The sequence below is a fragment of the Phytophthora infestans genome, genomic scaffold (assembly GCF_000142945.1).
Source record: "Phytophthora infestans T30-4 supercont1.20 genomic scaffold, whole genome shotgun sequence".
Classification (NCBI taxonomy): domain Eukaryota; phylum Oomycota; class Peronosporomycetes; order Peronosporales; family Peronosporaceae; genus Phytophthora; species Phytophthora infestans.
The window spans coordinates 1,266,770-1,290,740 of NW_003303739.1; the positions used below are offsets into that span (position 1 = coordinate 1,266,770).

Consider the following 23,971-nt stretch of genomic DNA (forward strand, 5'->3'; position numbering starts at 1 on the left):
CACACTCGTATCAACACGATAAGATTTTCGTTGCTTTGCGTGAGCTGTCAGTAGACAGCACTGCGATTGCAGGTCGCGAATGTTATATGTAGACGCAGCCTGGTAGTAAAACCTTATCCCACAAGTAGCCCTCACAAAGTTTAGGCAACTCGGTTCGCGGTATCTTCACCAAGATCATTGAAGTCGCGTCTTGTAATAAATTAGCGTCTAGCTCCACGTCGGGAAATAGGATGTCGCTGCGTCCAGAGTGAAAAATGAGGCGCGAGAGCACCCAACAGCGTACGTCGAGTGGCACGTAGGCAAATTCAAGCTGGTCGGCTCTCGGTTCGTCTGCTTCGGTGTACAGTACTTCCTGGAAGCTGAACTGCTTATGAAGCCTCTGTACGCAGGTGTACTGTATTTCTGAAGCCTACCGAGACTTTTCCAGAACGACAACGGACCGACTAGGAGCAATGATATTAGAAAAACATTACGACACGGCACTGGAGACGGCATAAATACAGGTGCTGCTCTATGAGAGCAGGAACTCTACGTTATGCCGAGGGTCAACGCGGGGCTTCATCTCGTCTGCGGGGGCTTCATCGACTTGGATTTGACCCGTAGACGACGAGATGTTTGCCCCCGAAAGTACCGTGGAGACGTCGGCCAGGCCGCCCAGCGCTTGCTGCAGCGCGCCCACAAGGTCCCATTCCGCGCTGAACCAGGTGATGATCCCGTTCGAATCGAACGTGAAGCGGTATTTGCCCTGGATGTTGATAATGCTACCCGACAGCTTCTGCGTGAGCCCCAGGTCGCCGTTGAGCGATGGGTAGAGCGTGATGATACCGTCTCGTCGCGCGCGGACGCTGAAGATGGAGTCGACCACGACAGCAGTGAGGTCACCGACAGTCGCAACGTCAATGGCGAGTGGGTCGTACCTCGTGTACGCGAAGAAGTTGCAGAATAGCCGCCACTGGGTGACGACGGTGTCCACACCCACATAGTCCGGGCCGACGGTCTCCGATGTCATCACGGCCCGTAGATACTGCTCCTGCTGGTCGATGCCATTCATCGAAGATGCACTATACTGGAACAGCCGGAAGTATTCCATGGCCACGCGAGCTGGCACACCGCCGGTCATCCCGCGCGACGCGAAAAAATTGTTTTCGATCAGGAGATTGTTGCGTTGGCGATTGAGCGTATCAACCTCAGCCGCCAGGCTCTGTACCTCGAGCTCGAGCGTGGACACCTTCTGCTTCTGCTTGGCGCGGTGACGCCGCTGGTGGAGCTTGTATTGGAGCCGGCGCCGTAGCACTTTTTCGTCAACGTCCTCGTCCCTGGCGGTGCCGGCACGGGCCTTGGCCTTACCGTTGGGGTTACCTGGCGTTTTAGTGGACGACGACGTGTTCTGACTCATACTGAACGTTGAGGAGTGTCCACCAGGTCGCGCGTGGCGGTTTTTGGCGGGTGCTTGTCTTCAAGCGCGTAGAGATTTCGGGGAGGCCGGTCCGTCCGCCGGCTGGCTTGCTCGATAGTGTGAGTCGGACAAGACAAGCGACGTGCAGAGACCAAGGAGATTTTAACCGACACGTGGGGGACGTGGGGAGGCCTGGCTGGCTGGCTTCGCAATCGCAAATGGTTTGCATAGAGCTGATGGCGCCCCCAGCAGCAACGCCGCGCAAATGTTGACAGAGGTGGACGTTTCGGATAGCCACATGGATTTTTGGTGGATGGGATCTCCTGACTCAGCGATTCCAAGTGAGTCAGGAGCGCGCGAACGCCATCGTCGCTTTTGCGGTTTGTACAGGTCTGTCTCGGCACGCGCAGCGAAAAACATGAGCAACAGGGTGAAGTTGTCCACGGTCGGCGTCGCCACCACTCACCTCAGTTGCGAAGACGGCGTGGTCACGGCAGGACCGCGGTGGCTGGACCTCCATCATGACTTTCGCAGCTCTGCACAAGTACATGTCGTTGAAGTCGTGCGATCGTGAGCTGCTCTCTGCGTGATTGCCAGCAGGACAGTCGCGCAGATAAACCTTGCAAGCAGCACGCTGCGTTACACAGCGTACACAGCCTGCCATAATGACACTTGGTTTCTGGTCGAGTTAACCCACTGGGTTAACTCGACCAGCAGCCAATGGCTAATCCCTGAAACGAAAGCAACCGGCAGTGTGACAGTTCGGCATCTGCTCGAATTTGTTCAAACAAGCACACACTGACGCGGCAGTCGACAAGTGTACCATGCTAGAGTAATCTCGGTGGGGGGAACCCGATCCACTCTTAAACAAGCAGCAGTCAACGGATGTGTCCGTCCGCTACTGTAGGAATTCGGTCTCCACCAAAAATTCGATGCACATCAAGAGCTCTCTGTGGCAACAAACGGCTCTCTTGCTTGGTGAAGGTGCGACTTGACTGCCGCCTCCGTTGTTTTTTTGTTTTTTTGTTTTTTTAGGCGAACTGACTCATCGCGACGATGGGAGTCAGCGTGGAGGCGCACACCAAACCGAAGTTGACCGAAATGTTACAAATGTGAGAGCGCGTGCCTTGCAAAGCGAGCCAGCACCAACAAAGACCGCCAATACAGTTCCTATGTGAGTCAAGAGCATATCCGCTGGGATACTGTGGGTGAGTCTTCCACGCGGGGCTTTGCTTCGGAAAAATGGCAAACTTTCCCTTTTTGGCAAAAAGGGAAAGTTTGCCATTTTTCATCGAGTGCAAAAAGTTTTTGCACTCGATGAGTCAGTGGCCGATACAGTACCGTACACACATAATTCGTCCATCTTTGAAGACGCCGCCAAACAAAATACTGTACGCCACTCAGGCACAGCCCCACTTGCCAACACTAAGAGGACCAGAACGCAAAGCACTCCGACGACGATGAAATTTTGCCAGCGGCTTTGCCATGCTGTACATGTACGGTTTCCCTAACCTTGTGGACTTCGTGCAAGCAGCATGGTCCCCTTGATAAAAGGGGCACACCGAATGACGAACGTACGAAGACCGGGCACTGCCTCCTTTCGGTGCGGTTTCTTGCGCACCGAAAGCGTCCGCCGTGAGATTCGTCGGTCCAACTTCAAAGTAAATGTACTTCTGTCTCGTCATCGCGCAGACGATTGCGCCCAAGTCGAAGCAAACAAAGTGTGTATTGTTCATGTAGTCAATGCCCTATATGTATCATGCATCGCAGCAGCTTCTGTTTGTTGCTAACAGGAGACTATTGCCAACAAGTTCACAGAGTTCGCCGACCCCTCCACACAACGCCCAGATCGTGCCTCGAGATCATTTCTGAGCGGATGGTGGAAGTACATACAGTACCGTGGCTGTGAGACGTATGGTCTTTGTAGCCGCGATGACGCCCGAGCAAGAGAGGCATGCAGGGCAGCGTGAGACCCGAAAATTTGCGGTTGTACAGTAGTAAATCATTTCACAAAGATAACATCTTTTTTAGCTCAGCTTGAATGCCCAACGGACTTTATTAGGAAAGCGTGGAGGCGTTTCCCTGACTCACTGGAGTCATTGACTCATTCAGAAGCCGCCACTGACCAGCAACAACTGGCCTGTTACACGGACTGTCGCGAATTTCCTGCTGGCTGCCAAACGAATTCTCTACGAGTCGACAGTTTTGCAGCTGGTTGCGGCTTCGCTCGCAATCCTCTCTCCATGCGATGGTGATCAATTAGTTGCAGTCCTCGGTTTAAATGACTCGAAACTTCCACTATTAACATTTTAGGTCTTTTTTATGTCATTTTTTGTAATACCCTCAAATTGTAGCGTCCTCAAGTTTTGTTGTAAAAACCCTTCAGTATTAATAGCTTTTACCAGGTACTTTTGTAAGTACCGGTAGTTAGCAAATTCGTGAGAACGAACAAAAGTCTTAGGTAAACTCGCTTATAAAAGGCAAGTGTAATAAACTTCGAGGGTCTCTCGTACAGAGGTACGTTTCCTAGTCCAACAGTAACGGCGCTGATCACAGCTTTTTCGATCCCTAACGAATTCGAGGCGCAGATTCATCTCGATTTCAGTAAGGACTACATGTACCAATAAAACCCAGCCCCATCGTCGATAGCGTGCGGCTATCCATTCTCAAAGATTGAGTCAAGCTCCCCACACAATTGGGACAGCATTCAACAACCGACAGCAGACCAGCACAACACGTTTGCCATTCGCGTCGCCTGGACTGTGAACACGTTCATTTCGCCTCTCACCGTCTCGGAGGAACATCGCCAGTCAACAACCCGCAAAACAACTAAAACGATGGCAGCAGTCGCCGGTGTTGTGGCTGTCGTGCACTCCTCCGCTCGTGGCAAACCGCCCTCTCGCCCCAAACGCCCACAAGAGGAAGACGCGGACGAAAAAGTGCTGCGTCGACGTCAACAGTACAAATTCCACCAGCGTCGCCACCGAGCCAAGCAAAAAGAGAAAATGGTCACGCTCACCCACGACATGCAGCACCTCCTGGCCGAGATCGAACAGCTCAACCACAAGCGGCAAAAGTTGCTTGTGAAAAGCAACTGCTTCAGCTCCCGAGGCACCGACACGGGAGTGCCTGCTCGCCTTACTATGGAATATTTCCGGCTCTTTGAGTACGGCATCTCGCCACACAAGTTGCCGCAACAGGAGCAGTTCCTTCGCTCCATTATGACCGCAGACACGGTCGGCCCGGACTACGCCGGCGTTGAAACTGTCATCATGCTCTGGAAGCGCTTCAGCGACTTCTTCGTCTATAGCCGGTACGAGCCCCTCTCCATGAATGTGTCCACCTTGGCGGACTCTACGGTCGTCGTCATGGACACAAACTTCCACATCAGCTGCCGTAAAGACGGTGTGCTGGCACTCTATCCGTCACTGCGTCATAACATGGATCTGTTACAAAAAGTCATTGGCGCTATGTTGGTGGTACCAGTCCAGTACCGCTTCGAGTTCGACGCCAATGGACTTGTGACGTGGTTTAGCGCCGACTGGGACCTCATTGGCGCCCTGAACGCCATCGTCTCGCTCGTGGACGCCGCGTGCATCCTCAGTGACGCCAACATCTCGAAAACTGGCCAGATACGCACCACCGTCGAGGACATTCCACAGAGTTGCGACGTCCAGAGCGACGCTGGTTCCCCCGTCCAACAGCCAGACGTAGACCCTCGTCATAGTGTTGACTTCTTGCTCTCGTAAAATTCAGAATATTCTGTATTTATCCTTCATTTCTTGGTTGACGCCTCTCCCATCATGCATCACTTTCTTCAAGTCCGACATGCATTTCCGTCTCTTCTCGAGGTTGTTGAGTCGTGGAGGTGCTAATCAAATCGCGTGTTCGAGCGCTAGTCAAGATGGGCAGCTTGGCTCCACCGCAATGGGGCACACCGCAAGAACCGACGTGAATGTACCACGTAGTATTGCACTGCAACAAAGACGCACCAAATATGAAAACCAGCTAGCTGGTGACGCGATATTGCTGGAAAATCACGTCGTATTCGGGGCACTTGTGGACAATATCTCTGGTCTCGTTCGGTGCGGAATTTATTCGGTGTTGTCGCAAAATATGGGGATAAATTACCAAACAAGAAAAACGGGGAATTTTACCCTGTTGCCACACAGCCGACGACCACCTTGATACAAATGCAAAGTCGGATTCGGTGGGAGCTACGACGAATTTGATCTCGAGAATTGGCTGATATTTCGACAAGAACCACAATTCCAGCCCTCGTGCTCTTGCCGCAGATGCTTTGCCTACCAACTTGGTCTCACGCAGATACTAACGAAATTGGTAAGCAGAGATGTCCCACACTGCTTCTCTACTATCGAAGATATCGATGCGGCTTTTAATCACAGCAACGTTGCGAAGGGTTTCGAATCGATTCGTTATGCGTTTCTGCGACCAAGTTCTGTGATTGGAAGTATTTGTTTGTGAGACGCACTTCGAATCAAGTGGCCATCTCCCTCAATACACTGCTGAAACTATGGAAAACTACTTACTGGAACGAACGTAAAGCGAAGAGACCTCGACGGTGATGGTTTGAAAAAGTTGCAAACATTGGACTGCTGCGTCTCCGCGAGTTTGACGCGTGCGATTTCCCTTTCCACAGCAGTGTGAAAAGATCCGAAAGGAAACGACGCACTGTAGACAAGATCGCCTCCGAGATTAACATTACCAGGGGGGGGGGCTAGATAAAGAATGGCGATTCATTTCTTCCAGTCGCTTTTGACGAAGATACTTTCAATGCAAAATACCAGCGGATCAGAAGCGGCGACTCCATTGAGGACATCACGACTCAACAGCGTTGAATCTGCTAGCGTGTTTTGAAGATCGAGGACAAGTCCTGTCGGTGGCAGTGCATGTTCGTAATGAAAGTATTAAAATACCGTTGGGCTCACTTCGTTTTTTTAATCATCACAAAGATACCTCGCAAAGTGTTTGGATACTAGCACTTATGCAGAAGCCAGCACTAGGTAAATTACTTCATCAAATTAAAGCAATTCACCCGCAGCGTTTCCGTGAACTTGTGCCAGGGAAATCGATAAGCTAATAAAAAATTAAAATTATTTTTATTGTTTCCCTGAATAATTTAAATACATTTATGTATGGATTTGGTGTACCTCCACAAACAAATATTTTCTCCCACACAGAGACAACCAACAGTTCGTAATTGGTTCTGAGCTCCACGACTTCTTAACAACACATACTCTACGTTATTCTGCAATTTGCACCGAACACAACGAGGTCTAGTCCCTCCTTTCCCATCTGTTCGTCTCTCCTATCACCCCAGACAGTGAAGCAAGTATTTTCGCTCCCTTACTGCCTGGATAAGGCGACATAACGGGTCTGCACACCTGCAAGGCGTGCGGGAAGATAAGAAAACACGTACCACAACTGGGTACTCCAATCTGATGTCCCACGTGCGTTTCTGACCCCCCCCCACCCACCACCTCTCACTCAGTGACTGAGAGGTGGTGGGTGGGGACTGAGAGTCTCAGTCACTTCGAGGTGGAAAAGGAGGCTGCCAGCACGGCTGCGGCCGGATGTCGCATTCCATAAGCTCACCAGAAGGCGTCTAATCGATACGTTGATCAACTGGATTGTGAGGGCAACGTTAATTTCGTGTCCGCTCAGATTGCGACGTACCAGAAGGTAAATCACAGTAAACTACGACCAGTTATTCAATAAACTTAGCTAAACTCTTATTTGTTGGGTATACCAACTTGGTGCCAGTGTGCAAGGAAACCATCCTTCACGACATGGAGCTCGTTATCAAGGCGGTGGAAAAACAAAAACAGAGAAGAGCCACCAGAAGACTTTGAAGCTGTTCTCAACGACTGAACGTTCGGCAGTGAGCTCTACATGGCGGTGTACGGCTGCTTTAAGCCCAATGACGTGCGCTGTTGTCCTCTTGTCTCCATGGCGTCAGTGATCCAGGAACAGGACAATTGTCATAGGCTGAAACTCATATGGCAGCGCTATCTCGTTTATACCACTTTTCGGTAAAACCCGTCTAAGGTAAAATTTCTAGTTGGTGATAATTGTGCACTAAACTAAGCTCTCCACCCGACTCATGGGGGTTCGGTTTGTCGGTTGGACCAGCCATTGGCCGCCGGCAGCGTTCTGTCTGTTGTACTCCTGTAAAATTACCTAACGTTTTTGACGCACTTATAAAAATTTCAAAAGAAGTTAATTTGCTTTTGACAGACATATTGTATTTCTACAAGCAAGCTATCCCAGAGTAAACCCTTCTCGACCCGAGAGATATTACAATGGAGGAAAACGGACGTCGCTAAAGACAACACGCCGCCGCTCAAATACGCGTAAGAGGTGACCGAATCTCCGCCAAAGACAACGCGAATCCCTTCAAAACCGCAGGATGCGCGGACAAGAGGAGGAACGCAAATGTGGTGATCATCAGGAAGCAACTCTTAGCAGAAAACATCATGAGCGTCTGAGTGAGCAGATGTTCACGCGAGAGCAAGATAGAGATAGCTGACCGAGCATTGCTACTCCGCCTTAACGCTCAGCACACACATAACCACTTAGCTTTTGTTGCGCGGGGTCGAAACAGCTGCGTCAACAGCGAGCAGCAAGTGTTGCAAACGAAGGATTAAGCGTGCCACGAGCTGCAAGCTCGAGCACAGCCTCCGAGAAGAGCAATTGCTTTGAGAGCAGCATGGTAACGATATATGGCAGCTCCAAACGGGAACGTGCACACCATCGAAAAGCAGGAAAGAGTACAGGACGAGCGACAGGAGCAAATATGGCTAGCATGTGAGCAGTGTGAGCTTGATCTAAGACAATAAAGCGTCGATTTACCTATCACAGCATACGACACGAACACTCTACAAAAAGGATTGCAAACCGAAGGTGTGGGCTTATTGGTCTACATCATTTGAGCCACTGTCTTCATTGCGCTCCCAGGCTTCTGCGTCCTCATGCTCTGGTTCAAGACAGTAGTTTCGATGACAACTATATATTTGAGTACGACGAGATACTAAGTACTGACATGGTTGAGGGTGCCCTTCGTGCTTGGATTCGCGGGTCTGACACGATCGAGCCTCTAGAATATTTAACCTATGGTTCGGAACGAGAGGTACTAGCGTATCCCTCGAATGATTTACGGATAATCAATACTTTTTAAGCACAATACAATATTTGGGGTGCCTTTCCTTCTGTCGACCCCAATAGCAAAATTGGACTAATCAGAGCGAGAAAACGTCGACATTGTGAAGAGCGGTATTTAATACAGTACATGTATCGTTATTTCGTTAAGCAACTTGACTAAGCAATCGATATTTGAAGTATTATTTCAAGTACTTACTGTCAAAACTAGCTAGTGACGCCATTCATAGTTGGCGTAGCCTCGATGCGCGTACACTTGGCTTGTGTACGCGCATCGAGGCTTCGGTCTCCAAGGGTTACCCTCCCGGGCGCGTCTCCAAGAATTAAAAGGGTCAACCATCCGAGCAGAATGTATCGTTAGATAATCTTCTATATTTCAGTAAGAAAAGTATATTTTGGGGTTTGGGAAGGGATATCCGTTTTTTTATACGAATTATATCTACGTCGAATCTCACTTCTAGAAGCCTCCGTGGCTTCTAAAAAGGTAGCTCAGATGCTCCTCTTTACTCATGTACGACGATCGCGGGTTCTTAGGTCGACGAGTTTTTGTTTGTTTGGAATTAACAAGAACCTCTTCAAAGACGCTACCGTCTTATATAAGGCATATGTGCTGTAAATGAATACAACACTGCTTGTGTGTTATATTCGTTTAGAAAGCCTATGTGTTGTACAACGAACAAATTGTTTGACTTTGAAGAAGCAAGTTTGTGGGTCCTGGAATCTGGCTTGGCCGTTTAGGCTTGACCCTCCTACGCGATCGGCGTGGGTTTAAACCCGCGTCACATGATGTTGTGATTGGTAGCGGGTCTTTTCTTTCTGTTGTGGCTGCGTTGTATACGGAGGTTTTACGCCTTTCCGATAGTCTGCTAGAGCAGCGAGTTTCATGGATACTATTGCTACGTCGCTCGGCACTCATGGCTGTGTAAATTATAAAATAGGAGAATTAAAGCCAAGTAACAGCAGCACCGACAAGTTTGTTCAGAAGGGTGGTTGGTTGGAAGCTCTCAAGAATATTCACTGTTTGGTACAGCCTTGTGTTTTAAGTAGGTTCAGCCACATGTGTTCTAGTTAGGTAGGTGGTCAAATCGAGGTTTAAGCTAGATGTCGAGCGCATCCCGTATTTTATTTAGGACACATATGCCTTATATGCGGGGTAAGACGGTAGTATTTTTTGCGGGGGCTTAAATATATAATACCACTCCAAATAAACTACCCTAGCGATTTTTTAGGGTATACCAATGGTATAGTATACCCATATCATTTAGTAAACCCGTTATTAGGTGCCGATAAATCGCAGATTTAGTGAAAGCACTCAATCGAGGCTAACTTACAAAAAGGGCTTCACCGGTTGGGTCAACATGCATCCACTACCACATAGAATATCATATATCATCCAGTATTTCAATAAGGAATTAATATTGAAGTGATTACACCAGCATTCAATTAGTCGTTTACATAAGATTTACGATCCCACATAGTCTGGATACTACATGTATCTTTATAAATTTCCAGAGAGGGCAGCGAACGGAGGAATTTATATGTATAGCCCCGTCGATTTAGCGTCTGAATAAGACGAAAAGGGTGGTGATAACAATACCTATCACCCGGCAACTTTTTCGTCAGGATTGGCATCCTTAGTTCAGAGCTTTAAATTCTCCTACATGTCACGCTGAAATCAAGCCGGAAGGAAAGAAACGGTTCTTGATTTCAGATTGTCGGCCGACACTTCACATTTGTCTACAGTTAGTTGATGCGGTCCAAGTTGTCTAGCGTTGGCAACATGACTGTGGATGCTCGACGAGAAAAACCGACCGCAAATAGACTACTACTGTAGAAGTACCCAACAGTACATTGAGAGTGGGCGCTTGGGCTTCTGAGATGGCAATTGTGGCCCCTATCACTCGGAATGGCAGGAGGTTCCACGTGCTGTGCCGCCTGTCCTGTGGTACACATCCGTTTCGGCATCTCTGCGTCAGACGGCACCAAGTGAGTTGTTTTCCTATCGTATGAATTCTATTTCGCAATTCGCTTTGTCTTCACCAGTCCGCGATCAACATGACTCGAGTCCTCGCTAAAGCAATTCTATTGGTGGCTCCCATCGCTTCTGCCACCATGGATACCTCAAACTACTTTGTGACGCCTGAGGCACCAGACTACAACAACAAGGTGGTAGCCAAACTCTTGGCCAACCTGAGCTCGCTACGCAACACTGGCGAGGCCTACGCAGTCTTCGACTGGGATAACACGTGCATGTTCGGAGATATTTCGTCCACTTCAATGTTCTACCAAGTCGACAATCTCAACTTCCGCTTCTCACCAGACGAGTTGGAGTCGATCTTCGCTCTTGGCTACAACGCCAGTAGTGGCGACTCTTGCTTTCCCAATGGCACATATTCAGTAATTGGTCAAGAGGTTAACGGGAGGGATGTGACGCTAGTCGAAGCTCTTGTCGATACCGCCAAAGACTATAGAGTGCTCTACGACGCTTACATTGCCCCCACCTACAACTTAACAAATGGTACTGCGGCAAGCACAACACTGCACGAGATAAAGGAGACCGCCGCGTTCCTGAATTTCCGACCTAAGCTCAGTTTCTTGCTGTACAGTCTGATGGCCATGGACGGCGGCAACGAGTATTCTGAATGCTCACTCACGAATGCCATGATGGTGTACCCACGTCTGCTTGTTGGAATGACCGAAGACGAGATCAGGACGTCCATCCGCGCCAGTATTCGATGGAACTTGGCCGAGTCTCTAGACTTTTTCACGTACACATCAACTGGCGATTTAGTAGTCGAAGGCGCATACTCCAAAGGCATGCGCGTCTTCAGTGGCCAAGAGGCGACGATGCGTGCGTTGCACGAGGCGGGAGTCGAAGTTTACGTCATCAGTGGGTCCCCCGAACTCTTCGCAGAGGAAGCCGCCGATCTCCTCGGACTTGGGTACATCGTGCCACAGCGAAATGTATATGGCGGTCGCTTCACGACTGACGCTGTCGGTAAGTTTACTGGAGAGCTTCAGAAGGGTTATCCTACTACCTGGGGGCCTGGTAAAGCCACAGTGATCGAGAACATCTTGACGCAGATCCACGCGGGTGCAGCTCCGATCTACGCGTCTGGAGACTCCGATGGCGACTGCGAGATGCTCAACACAGTGCGTGACGGCATCATCGACACGAACAATCGCCTCATGGACAACTCGACGTGTATCTACACTTTCTACGAGAAGGCGTGTCTGTATTTCGGCACAGCCGAGCCAGTCACCAACAACGCTTACCTTCTGCAAGGTCAGGATAAATCCATCGGAACGTGGATTACCTCGGGTTTTACTACTAAAGATGGCGTATCCTACTCGTCAGGTGTCACCGCCCATGGCGGGTGCGCAGTGTACAAGTTTCTCATTGTTTAAACTCGCATCGCGCGATAAGTGTATAAAGCCCAAAATCAACGCGGGTTGAAGTTTTTCTTTTTGCATCAGGTAATTTATGTATACCACGCCATTTGGCAAAAGGAAACCCGCCAAAACTTGCACAAAGCGAAAGGCAAAAGGAAACGCGAGCCATCACTCTTGTCTTGCTGCGTCATCACCTCGCACGATGGGGCCGCGCACTACCCGCGCGACCGCGGCAGCCAAACGGCGTGCTGCTAGCAAAATGGTGCCGTCTACACGTGCTTCCCACCGCCAAAAAGCTGCAGAGGGAGAAGAGTTCAAAGCGGAGGACCCAGACTCGGACCACGTGCTGGAACAACAGACTCAGAATCAGACGCCACAGAGAACCCAAACCAGACGTGCCACTGCCTCGGACGAGGTGTTTTCTGGCAACTATTTAGCGCAAGCAGGACGCAACTCGTCCACACTGAGCAAAAAACTGAAAGAAATGTTGCAAGCACTGCAAAACACATCAAGCAAACTGCAACAATGCGAAGACGGAGTGGTGGATGTTCATGCAACACGCAAGCTGCAACTCGTGGCGGCCGAGCTACTGCAGAACAAGCTACTGCAACACCAGGACAAACTCGCCCGATCCCTTGTTGCCTGTTGCCTGGTGGAAATCATGCGCGTAGCATCCCCGGACTCGCCTTTTAGCTCCGATGAGGACCTCTATCGGGTCTTTAAACTTCTTATCGAGCAGATCCGAGCTCTATCCACAGAACAAACCACGACGACGAGAGATTTGCACCATTTCCACGTGCTGGAGAGTCTGGCAACAGTGAAATCCTGTCTATTGGTGGTCGATTTGGACTTTACCACCGAAGAAAACGAGCCGAGAGTGATGGTCGAATTGTTCGAAGCGCTTTTTGCCACTCTTCGCGCAGACCACTCGGCCAAAATGGAAAACCTGATGCTCAGTATCATGGTGGCGTGTGTCGAAGAGAGCGACGAGGTGGAATTGCCACTTCTGGATGTAATTTTGCGGCCACTGGTGAATGCGGCAACTTCTGATGAGAATGATGGTCAGAATACTGCAACAAGTCCATCACATATGGCAAAGGAACTGATTCGCCGCACCAGCGAAAATTTGCAAACCCCATTGTCAAATTTCTTCAACAATATTCTAGTTGACGGACCCCGTTCCCCAAACTCTTCGGAGCTCAGGGAGCACGTGTACACGCTCATCTACGAAGTGCACAAGCTGAGCCCGTCTTTGTTGCTCAATGTGCTTCCGAACGTGTGTCTGCAACTGCAAGTGGACGAGGTGGCAACTCGCTCGGACGCGATCGCTCTGATGGGGAAGATCTTCGCGTCGTCGCAGGCCGAGTACGGCCACCACCAGTACATGAAGAACTTCCGCGACTTTCTGGGTCGATTCCGCGATGCCAGCAAGGAGATCCGCCTGCAAATGATTCAAGCCAGTGTGGCGATCTGGACGCAGCAGCCAGACCTGGCGGATCTACTGGAGAGGGAGTTCATCCTGCGGCTAAGCGACGTGGAGTGGGAAGTGCGGCAGCTTGTGGTGCACGAACTGTGCGACTTTGCAGCGAATCACCTGGACCTCATCAGCGAGGAGTGTCTCCGAGCAGTGGGCGAGCGCATGAAGGACAAGAGAGTCGTGCTGAGGAAGGAAACCATGACGGGGCTGAGTCAGGTCTTCAGCGCGCACATTTCGTCGTACTGGGGCGACGAGGACGAGCGAGTTCTGTCGCTGACGCAGCGCCATATCCCGACGGGAAACATCAAGAAGCTCGGCTGGATCCCGGACTTTGTGCTGAAATGCTACGCGTACCCGCAGCAAGAGCTGAAGCTCCGTGTGGTTCAACTGCTGGACGACTTTCTGCTGCCCAAGGCGCTGTCCGAAGCCACGCGAGCGAACGGACTGCTGTTCCTCTTCCACTCGCTCGATGCCACGTCGAGAGAAGCTCTGCGTCGAGTCTTAAGTGAACGCGCCAAGTGCCAGCAAGTCTGTCGGACGTTCGTCGAGTTCAAAGTTACGAGTCGACACAAAGGACGGGCCTCTGGAGGCGACGAAGCAGCTCTGGAGCAGGCGAAGCAACAGCTGTGCGACGGACTGGCTCCTCTGTTCTCGGATGTCTCTAAACTGGACAAACTAGTGGAGCAGCTGTCCACGTGGAAGGATCACAGCGCGTTCAAGCACTTGGGCGACTTGTGCGACTTCTCCAAGACGCAACGAGAAGCTCGCGAGGCGAGGGATCAGCTGGTGCGCTGTGTTGGGTCCAAGACGCCGTTGGGCGAGTTCCTCAAGAAGCTCTGCCGCAAGCTGTCGCTGCTGACGATGAGTCAGAAGTCCGTTGCTGTCTTGTTGGAGTTTTTGGTGCTGAAAGAGGCTCGAGTGGCGAGGGAGAACCGCAGTGTTGTGGACTTGCTGGTGATGGCGTCAGGAGAGCTGCCCGAACTGTTCGCGCCATTTGTCCGCGACGAGATAGCGGCAGTTCTAGTTGACAGCAAGGGGGATGTATCCGGCGAAGAAGACGAGGACGAGACGGCGCCGAAGGACCCGCGCGTGATCCTTGGAGCGCTGCACGTGCTGGCCAATTACTCGCGTCATTGGGCGGCTACCAGTGGTCCAGGAGACGACGAAGACCGCAACACGCCGTCTGCAGAGCTATCACAGCAGCTCGAGAACTTTTGTCTTGGGGACAGCGACGTGGAAGCGCAGAACTTTAACGCGGCCAAGGAAAGTCGAGCAGCCGAGTTGGCAGCGTATGCCATCGCGCACTTTTACGAGCGAGCAGAGACGACAGCGCAACTTGTCGGCAGGCTGTGCTCCAAGACGAAACCCAAGTCGGGAGCGTTGCCGGCGTTGCAGAGTCTCGAGGTCTTGACGAAGCACTGCAGCCACGTGTTGACAGAGGACGGCGAGCTGTTCTCCTGCCTGTGGACGAACTTAGTCGACGATGTGATCGGGAAGGGCGACCAAGTGTCGACGTCAGGCTCATCGGCGGCCAAAGACCGGACACCGAAGGGCAGTAGGTCGACAGCTGCGAAGCTCGTGGAAGTGCGCTGCGCAGCCGTCAAAGTGGCGGTGAACCTGCTCGTGTATTGCTGGTCTCCTGCCTTCCAGCAAGAAGCCTCGACGCTGATCCAGCTGCTGTTTGGCGTCTTACACTCGGACGGGAAGACGTTCGCTTCGACTCCTGCGCAGACGGCTGCGCTCCGAGCTACGGCGTCGTGTGGCTTGATGAAGATCGTGCGCAATCGACAGCTAGAAGCCTCGCTCTCTCTGTCTGAGTGGCATACACTGGGCTGGACGCTTCAAGACTCGAGCGAGGATGTTCGTCGCAAGTTCCTGAAAAAGCTGACGTCGCACTTAGTGAAGCACCTCGGTCAGCACCCGCACAAGTACCTCAGCTACTTGGCGCTGGCGGCCACAGATGCCAGCCCCAGTGTGAAGAAAAGCGCCAAAAGTTTACTCAAGTTGGCGGTAGAACGCATGCGCCACTTGTTCGACGCCGCGTCGTCTCGAGACTCAACGTCAAACCCTGGACGGATGGCGGCTCTGATGGTGCCGGAGTACGCGTTGCCCTACGTCATCCACCTCCTGGCCCACCATCCTTCCTTCCCAGTGAAGCTGGTGGAGAGAACGTCGACTGTTGAGGTGCTATCCAGCGCTCTGTGGGCCGATCAGTTGGCCTACCTGAGCTTCTTCCTCGACGGATTGGTGGCGACGAACGCAGCGGCGGCAGACAATATCGCGTTCCTGCTGCAGATGCTGACCAAACTCTCGCAGTGTCACGACGTGGCAGCCCCCAGCGACATCAATATCTACCCTCTCATCGACAGCGCGGCGGTGCTACTCAAGAAGAGGATCAAGAGTCAGTCCAACTTGAAGCCGTTCCCAGGCAAGATTTTCCTGCCCAAGCATCTCTACAGTCCCGGGAGACCGAGCACACTCGCGACGCCCGGTGGGAGGAAAGAACCGGAAGCGCCAGAGTCGCTGGGGACGCATACGGCATCCCGTGGATCGAGACTGCAGACTTCGCTGTCGCCGATCAAGCCGATGGACTTTGCGACGCACTTTATGAAGTTGAATTCGCCTCCTGGCAGCTCACTGAAGAGTTTTCGGAACAAACGCAAGCGCTCGCTGCTCCGAGTCGGGGAAGATGGAGATGACGTGGCTGGGGCAGAGGAGAAGAAAGAGGAGAACGAAGACGAGGCCATGGCGGCGCCTGCTCGACGCCAGTCGGTGCTGGGAACGACTCGACCAGCGTTACGCACGTATGCGGACGATTCCAGCGACAGTGAAGCGGAGAGGCTGCTGCCAGGCTCGGCTACTGCGTCTCAGTCGCAAGCATCGACCGCATCGCCACTGGATGCCCGTCTAGCGATTGCAGAGACGCCTATCGAAGAGAAGGAAGAAGAGCACGAAACACCAGCGAAGAAACGCAAGGGAACTGCAGCTGATGACTACGAAAAGGTAAAAAAAAAACTTGTCTAACGGATGCGATCAAGCTTGAACTCAACTGACATGGTGCTTGTATGTGCAGCCGCGACTTCGATCGGCTCGACGACGCCAGACGTAGGACTCGTTTTGGGCGTAACAAGATGGCGTGGCTTGAAGCCACCATATTTTTTCTATTTAGCAGCTTTTTATCGCTCGGAGCAATTTTGGGATGCACTTTTCACTTTTCGACTTGGATGCATGAATTTAAAATTTTCATTTTTTTAAGCTGATATTATACTTAATGCAGAAATGATCGGAGTGTGAGAAGTCCGATAGAAAGCTTACCTCTTCTTGATTTTTTTTATTAGTACCAACATTTCTGCTAGATTTTCTTTCTTGACACCCTCCTTCAGCATTATGATGTCTACCACAGACTGGCCGGAAGATGCGGTGGAGGGTGAAAAAAGTGAACAGCGAAAAAGCTGTGGCTATTAAGGTGTTAGATTACTTCTTGAATTTTAAAAATCTAGATTAATGCTAACAACGGCGTCACAGTCTCATCCCCTGTAGTCACGTCGCTTTCGTCGACATCGTTCTGAAAACCAACTTCAAAAAGATCGGTACGGCGACTGGGGTTTTCATCTTAGCTACCATTTGATGGAAGAGTTGCAGCCTCCTTACGGGCCCGAGCCAAAAGAATCTTTTTGATTTGCGACGCAACATCCTCTCATACTGAACAAGTATAGGTCATTTTTTTCCCGAGCCCCCTTGTTTCTAGCTTCCGCGCTGTTGGCCATGCATTCCGCAGCTTTCACTTGTCTGGCAGACAACGCTGCGTTTGTGTCGTCTAGCTTTATTCGCTTCTGCCCAATTTCTCGCTTGCCCGAATCCGAAGTTGGCGCACCGGGGGCACATCCGAGCTTGCTGTTGCTTTGTTTTTTCTTGGAGTTTGCTTCTTTTGACGCCACGACCCCACTTCGGTGAATCCTCAAAGAAAGTACCAGCACTGCAGAAAGCAAAAATTTGCCAATTTTTTTCTTCGATTCGTAAGCCTGGACGACCTGGTGCTCGATATCGGATGCCGTATGACCGCTACGCTCCAGAGCTTCCGCTTTAGCGTAACAGGCAACAAACTTAGAGACGTCGTGCGATATGATGCTGAATCGGCTGCTTAATGATCTAGGAACGCGCTCTGCAACCCACTCACTTTTTTTTCGTAGCGCCTGGTCGAATACCTACTTCACACGCTTGTAAAAGTCACCTCTAGACTGATTCGTGCCCACACCTCCATCTCCGCTGGTATTTAGCCACGCAAAGCAGAGAGCTTTGTCTTCCGCAAGAGCAAAGTTGGGTCCTCTGGCTTTGGAAGGAGCGTCGCTCATCTTGAACAATGAAGAAAGATCACCCTTCGAATATCCGTCCGTTTCTAACTCTGATTACGCTATTTTAAACACCACATTTGAAACATTTGGCGGGACCCCGGGGTTCCCATCTGGACTCCAGGGCTCTCATCTCAAACCGATAATACTCGGTACGTGTATATTATTTATCACCATGTTGCTCAACCCTCCTACTTCCGCTGCGATCTAAAGAACTGTAGGATGGACGGTTAGTTTGACCGCAGCGATGTTTCTTTTCTTTTTCTAGGCCGTCCTGGATTGCGTTTAGCCGATGGGCTGGACCCTGCAGCAGGTGCAGCAGAAGTTTCGTCGTCGGTCTGCACAACTCGCGCATTCGCAATAGCTTCAGGTACGTCTGGGTAATAACTGAGGTACTGCTTTGGGATGGAAAAGTACTTCGCTGAGAGCGATTTCTGTTTTTTGGCTGATAGCTCTTTCTTGGGGTGTCGAGGAAGCTGTACACTGGATAGTGAAGCCTCCCAAATACTATGAACGGTTGATCCAAATAGCTCCGACAACACTGCATTCTGGATACGACTATCATTACTGCTGTCCACCGTAGCAAAAACGATAGCCTCAACATCCGGCGTGTTTACCGTCTTCCGAGCAGTGCATATCCCTTTGTCAATTTCAAAAAGATAATTTGCTGTGTAGCCTGCAGGTAGAGGCGTAAAATATTTAGCGAGAAGAGTTCCCCATTCGACAAAAAATGGGCGATCAGGAGCGTTGTGGTCGATAAATGTTCCATTGACACTTTTAACTTCATTCACCTTTTTAACCAAATCCATTGGTGTGTACAAATTGAGGCCGCGGGTGGCGCGGCGGCACCAAGCTATGACCCGATCGGCTATGTTGTGCGAGTGACCAGGTAGTAGGAAGCACAATACTACCTTCTTGTAGGGAAAAATAATCGACAGCCTTGCAAAAACATCATCACTACTTTGGATTTGTTTTGACCAACGCAGTTGTCCAGCAAACTGAAATTCACTTCAGCTGCAGGAACTCCATTGCATGCATTGCGTTAAATAGTTTTTAAACGGTACAAAAGACGGAGACTGCATACTGCATCTGCATTTTTGTCTTTGCCACGTTCATCATAGAAATAAACGTTCTTGATTCCGTTGGTTATGTCCGCAACGACAAAGTTTTGAGTCATCAAATTGCTGTTGAAATAGTCTGCAGACGGACGGGAATGGCCGTAGTACGGCATCGAAATTCCTCCACCATAATCCTCTGCTTGTATCTGTACACGACAGTGTACATGTTCATCACCCTCAGAACGAATTTCATCACCGGGCATGGTATCAACGGTGTCCGGAATAATCTCATTCGGAATCGACTGGTCAGGTGCATGTAAAGTGATGTATCCTTTGATAAAGGAAGAAACAAATCGGCGCTGGGCGATGGTTTCGTCGATGTGTGTGTTTTTTTTCTCGAGTAAAATTGCTTGTTTCTCATCCTCCGATAGATCGGGTTGTTGAAGAAAATATCGAGGCGAACAAAGCAGTCACAAAGATCCCCAGCGGTTCTCGTAAGTCTCACGCCAGGGTAAATGTAATGAACGTATTGTGTAAGGCGAGCGTAGCTCATTGTTCTTGCGTCTGGGTGCTTACGCCTTACGGCTTCTTCACAGCGAGAATGGATAACTTTCCACGTGACCTTTGGCTCGGTAAAGTACTGCCGCAGTTTGCGGTGTGCGCACGGAAAGCCATCCTCCAATATTCAAGTCGAACAATGTGTCTTAAAACGTTCTATAACTTCGTCACTGTATGCATGAGATGGGGCTAAAGGTTCGCGTCTGGTATGAAAGATTTCAACACCAGTCTCTTGCATTTGCTTCAGGCTTGCCTTACGGCTGCCGCCTACAAAAGGTAATCCCTTTAATTACACTCTCCGATAGACCCTGCCGCAGTAGCTGTAGCACAACACCCTCCGATTGTTGCCATTCGGTACCTCCGTTCTCATGCTGCTCTTGAAGCAGTTGCTCTTCTTAGAGGCTGCGCTCGATCTCGCTGCTGATGGCACGATGTAAAGCTAAATCCTTCGTTTGCAGCACTTGCTGCTCTTTATATTAACGCAGCTGTTTCGACCCCGCGCAACAAAACCTTAGTGGTTATGTGTGTGCTGAGCGCTAAGAGGGGGTAGCAATGCTCGTTCGGCTCTCTCTCTCTCTCTTGTTCTTACGTAAACATCTGCTCACTCAGACACTCACGATATTCCCTGTAAAGAGTTGCTTCCTGATGATCACCACATCTCCGTTCCTCCTCTTACCGCGCATCTTGCGGCTTTTAAGGGATTCGTGTTGTCTTTGGCGGCGATGCGTTTACCACTTACTTGTATTTGAGGGCGTCGTGTTGTCTTTAGTGACGTCTGTTCTCCTCCATTATAATCTCTCTTGGATCGAGAAGATTTTACTCGGTGATAACTTGCTTGCAGAAATGCAATATGGTTGTCTTAAGCATATTGACTGCTTTTGAAATCGTTTATAAGTGCGTCAATAGCGTTAGGTAATTTTTCAGGAGTACAATAGACAGAAAGCAAGTGGAGCTAATGGCTGGTGCAACCGACAAACGGAATCCCCATGAGTTTCGGGTGGCTTGCTTTAGTGCACAATTATCACCAACTATAATTTTCACACAAAACAGGTTTTGGCGAAAAGAGGTAGAAACGAGACTAACGGTGACCAATCGTCCTGTCCCTGGATCGCTGAACCATGAAGACAAGAGGACAGCAGCGTACATCTTTGGGCTTGAAGCAGCCGCACGCCGCCATGTTTCCGCTCACTGCCGAACGTTCAGTCGTTGAGAGCAACTTAAAGGCCTCTAGTGGCTCTTCTCCGTTGTTGTTTTTCCTCCACTGCCTTGGTGACGAGCTCCATGTCCTCAGGGATGGCTTCCTTACACAAGGTGGTATATCTAACTAATAAGAGTTTAGCTACGTTTATTGAATAACCATCGTAGTTTTACTGTGATTTACCTTCTGGTCGTCGCCATCTCAACGAACTCAAAATTAACGTTGCGCTCACGATCCAGTTGATTAACGCATATGCGCTAGTCGCCTTCAGGCGAGCTTACGGAATGCGAAATCCGACCGCAGCCGTGCTGGCAGCCTCCATTCCCACCTCGAAGTGGCTAGGAGGAGGAGGGGGGGGGTCAGAAGCGCACGTGGGACATCAGATGGGTGTACCCAGTTTTGGTACGTGTTTTCTTGTCTTCCCGCACGCCTTGCAAGTGTGCAGACCTGTTAAGCCGCCGTATCCAGACAGTAAGGGAGCGACGCTACTTGCATCGGCGAAAGCTTAATTTTCGATTGAAGAAGCGCACCACGGTTCAAATTAAAAAAAATGCTATCGTGCAGGTGATATAAGTTGTGGAAGCGGATGGTGGGTCGCACGCAGGGTGCCCGGCCGTAAAATTGATAGCAAATTATAAGAGGAAATAAATAATAGGAGCGGCGATATTAAAGAGTGGATTATTAGCTAAATTAACTACCTCGCCTTGCTGTGACTGCCTACATACAACCATTCACTGTGGCCACATCCCAATACCTATCGTTGTCCCTGAGGAAAAAAAGCATCTCCAGCGTGATTGGAGAAAGCCTGTTGTGCTCATATCGTAGCATCATGCGAGCAGAGCTAAGCATCCGTCAGACAATGTTGGATGCCAGGGGATGGCGTCCAGCAGTTCGTACTCCCATGGCGTCCTCTACGTCTTTTAAGCCCATCTTGGTCGGGTACGGCTCTAGGGCAAAATAAGAATTATTGGATGCCTTGAACATTGTCTTAAGAGACTGGAGCGCCGAGCGCACTCCACGGAATTTCCGCTTGCAAGTTGAGGTCGTCGCACCAAAGCTTCTTTGATACAGCTCCACCTCCGATAGTCGCTCCTGAAGTGGCTGTAGCATGCCGTCGATCCTTTGAGTGGACAAGATGTCAGCGCCATACCGTAGCTTCGCAGCTTCGACTTACATGTAAATTAATAACCATGATTGTTGTGCTATAAAAATGAGTAACCAGAGTGGGTTTCTATGAGGTAACTGCCAAAATGTCGTACAACTGTAGCTGATAATAACTGGCGGTACGTACAACGCTGTGCTAAAAGCGCTGTCGCTTGAGCTATAACGATAGAAAGTTTCAGATGGAGCCAAAATAACACATATGTGTTGGTGATAATTACTTCTGTAATCAAATTGAACTTGGCCTTTGTTTTTTAAACGTTGTTTAGACAGCAAAAACGGAAACTTCTAAACTGGAGGACTTGTCGCCAACAAGGGCGCAGGATAAAGTTTTTAACGGAGCGGATAGACAACAATACTACATGAGATGTGTAAATCATGGCTGGGTAATTAGATCCCATAAGAAACGTTAAACTTATAGTATAATCGTTTGTTAAACCATTCTGAAATCTTAGATAAGCTATCAAATAAAAAACACTGCCGCTTACAACAACAGCAAGGCATCTTGCGACGCATTATCCAACATAACTGGCAGGTTCGAGTGTCTAATGACTAATTTTGAATACGCACAAAATGAACGCACTTCAATACATTAAAATTGATACAGTTTGAATATTTCTTAGCTTTTATGGCGTTTGGAATGAGAAGTAATTCAATCTTCAGTTAGTCACAAGCTTGAACAGGCAGTACACACGGGTATTTAGTGCAAGCTGGACGGCTATTTCATTCGTTCCATTGATGGGAGCTAAATTTCATAGCGGCTCAGAAACGACCCATGATATCGACGCAAAGCTAAATATAATGTGTAGCGTTTGTAGACATGCTATTTGAAGTGCAGGTGATTATGACACTGGTAGCCAACAGCAATAAAGAGACTGTGTCAAGATCACTAGAATAGCCTTTTTTAAGCATAGTAAGTATGATGGAAGAGGTCCGGTTTTGTAGAAATAATGGCACGGCTTACTAGGAGCTCAGCATTTTGTAGCGAATTGTCTAAATAAGACCTAGATTGATGAGATTAAAGAAGTCGAGTTAAGTACATAGGGGCTCAGAGGTTTTGGAATAAATGTCTCGCCTCTGCTTCGCTTCGGCGGGAAGGCAAACAACTAGAAACAAACCTAAGCTACCGCCGCGTAGCGGCGGCGCTCCGCTAGTCCGTGTCCTACAAACGTTAGCGTTCTCATTCTGGGCCTCGACGATCTCCCCTCAACCTACATCATTTCGGATCTCCTTCTTCATGTCACTATTGACAACACTACAAAGAGCTGTATACACGTGGCAAGTTGGCAAGACCAGTAGAAACACGTGTGATAGATCTTTAGTGATTACGCGCCCTGGTTTAGAAGGAGAAGTCGTTCACCGGAAACCCGAAGCATTGCACAAAGAACAGGTGCTTCCCGCGAAACCGCCGATCCGCTCCGCATGGTAGTGGGCCTCTCCACTACGACCAAGAAGCGGAGGGGGTCAAGCGACTACGAGGCACCTCCGCGGGGCTTTCCCGTCCGAGGGCACCCCCTGCTACACCACAACAGAGCGCTCTTGTTGGCCGTTTCCATCAACGCATCCTGGTGCTGAAGATTGCACTGGGACTTAGGACTGGTGGTGATGCTGTCCGGGAATCGAGAGGCGCTTGCTCGAGCCTCAGCGTCAGAGACAATAGACCCCGGCAAACTTTGATGGCGAAACACGCCGTCCATAAACAGCCGCGCGGATTGATCACTCATGAAAGTTTGAACGTTGCAGACACTGACGCGAGATTCACCATCTTGCTCAGCCGACACGCGAGCACCAAGATACCGGTGCTCCCGAGCCTATCGGCGGGTGGTCCAAATATGAAGTCCAAACTCATCGCCTTCCAACTGTCAGTCTGGACGGGAAAACCTTGCAACAGAGCTGACGCGCGCCCATTGGGTTTCATCCCAACGACGAGGATCTCAAGTTTGATACCCTTCCGTGGTCACTTAAGCCACGAGAAGATATTCCGGTCGGCCTCTTAGGCCTTCGGGTGGACCAACATGTTCACGTGGGCCACCAGGTACGTCAATGCATCGTTAACCGCACTCCATAATGGAGGAGGCCATCGTGCCACTCATATCGGTGGATCCGAGAATGCTGCCTTGGCGATAGCCATTCAGACTTAGCCTCTTTACCCGCGTCCAAAAATCGGACACTAGAAGTGAGCGACTCGTCGCTTTGATACGC

General features: G+C 50.1%; 6 protein-coding genes across 6 annotated transcripts; 3 read left to right on the forward strand and 3 right to left on the reverse strand.

Moving 5' to 3' along the window:
• Positions 1-511: 511 nt before the first annotated feature.
• Positions 512-1,662, reverse strand: PITG_10798 (uncharacterized protein; the record flags this gene model as incomplete). The annotated part of the gene is made up of 1 exon (XM_002901577.1): positions 512-1,662. The coding sequence occupies one exon, from the start codon at positions 1,394-1,396 to the stop codon at positions 512-514; it is 885 nt and encodes a 294-aa protein (XP_002901623.1).
• Positions 1,663-4,190: 2,528 nt separating this feature from the next.
• On the forward strand, positions 4,191-5,145 carry PITG_10799 (uncharacterized protein; the record flags this gene model as incomplete). Its single annotated transcript, XM_002901578.1, has 1 exon — positions 4,191-5,145. One exon carries the CDS (start codon positions 4,234-4,236, stop codon positions 5,143-5,145), a length of 912 nt encoding a protein of 303 aa, XP_002901624.1.
• Positions 5,146-10,852: 5,707 nt separating this feature from the next.
• PITG_10800 (uncharacterized protein) lies at positions 10,853-11,654 on the forward strand (the record flags this gene model as incomplete). Its single annotated transcript, XM_002901579.1, has 2 exons — positions 10,853-11,577; positions 11,645-11,654. The coding sequence occupies 2 exons, from the start codon at positions 10,853-10,855 to the stop codon at positions 11,652-11,654; spliced, it is 735 nt and encodes a 244-aa protein (XP_002901625.1).
• Positions 11,655-12,085: 431 nt separating this feature from the next.
• Positions 12,086-16,086, forward strand: PITG_10801 (sister chromatid cohesion protein PDS5; the record flags this gene model as incomplete). Its single annotated transcript, XM_002901580.1, has 2 exons — positions 12,086-15,990; positions 16,079-16,086. 2 exons carry the CDS (start codon positions 12,171-12,173, stop codon positions 16,084-16,086), a joined length of 3,828 nt encoding a protein of 1,275 aa, XP_002901626.1.
• Positions 16,087-17,160: 1,074 nt separating this feature from the next.
• On the reverse strand, positions 17,161-17,797 carry PITG_10802 (uncharacterized protein; the record flags this gene model as incomplete). Its single annotated transcript, XM_002901581.1, has 2 exons — positions 17,161-17,526; positions 17,623-17,797. The coding sequence occupies one exon, from the start codon at positions 17,795-17,797 to the stop codon at positions 17,651-17,653; it is 147 nt and encodes a 48-aa protein (XP_002901627.1).
• Positions 17,798-18,160: 363 nt separating this feature from the next.
• On the reverse strand, positions 18,161-19,025 carry PITG_10803 (uncharacterized protein; the record flags this gene model as incomplete). Its single annotated transcript, XM_002901582.1, has 4 exons — positions 18,161-18,291; positions 18,354-18,708; positions 18,753-18,808; positions 18,866-19,025. The coding sequence occupies 4 exons, from the start codon at positions 19,023-19,025 to the stop codon at positions 18,161-18,163; spliced, it is 702 nt and encodes a 233-aa protein (XP_002901628.1).
• Between the last annotated feature and the right edge of the window lie 4,946 nt (positions 19,026-23,971).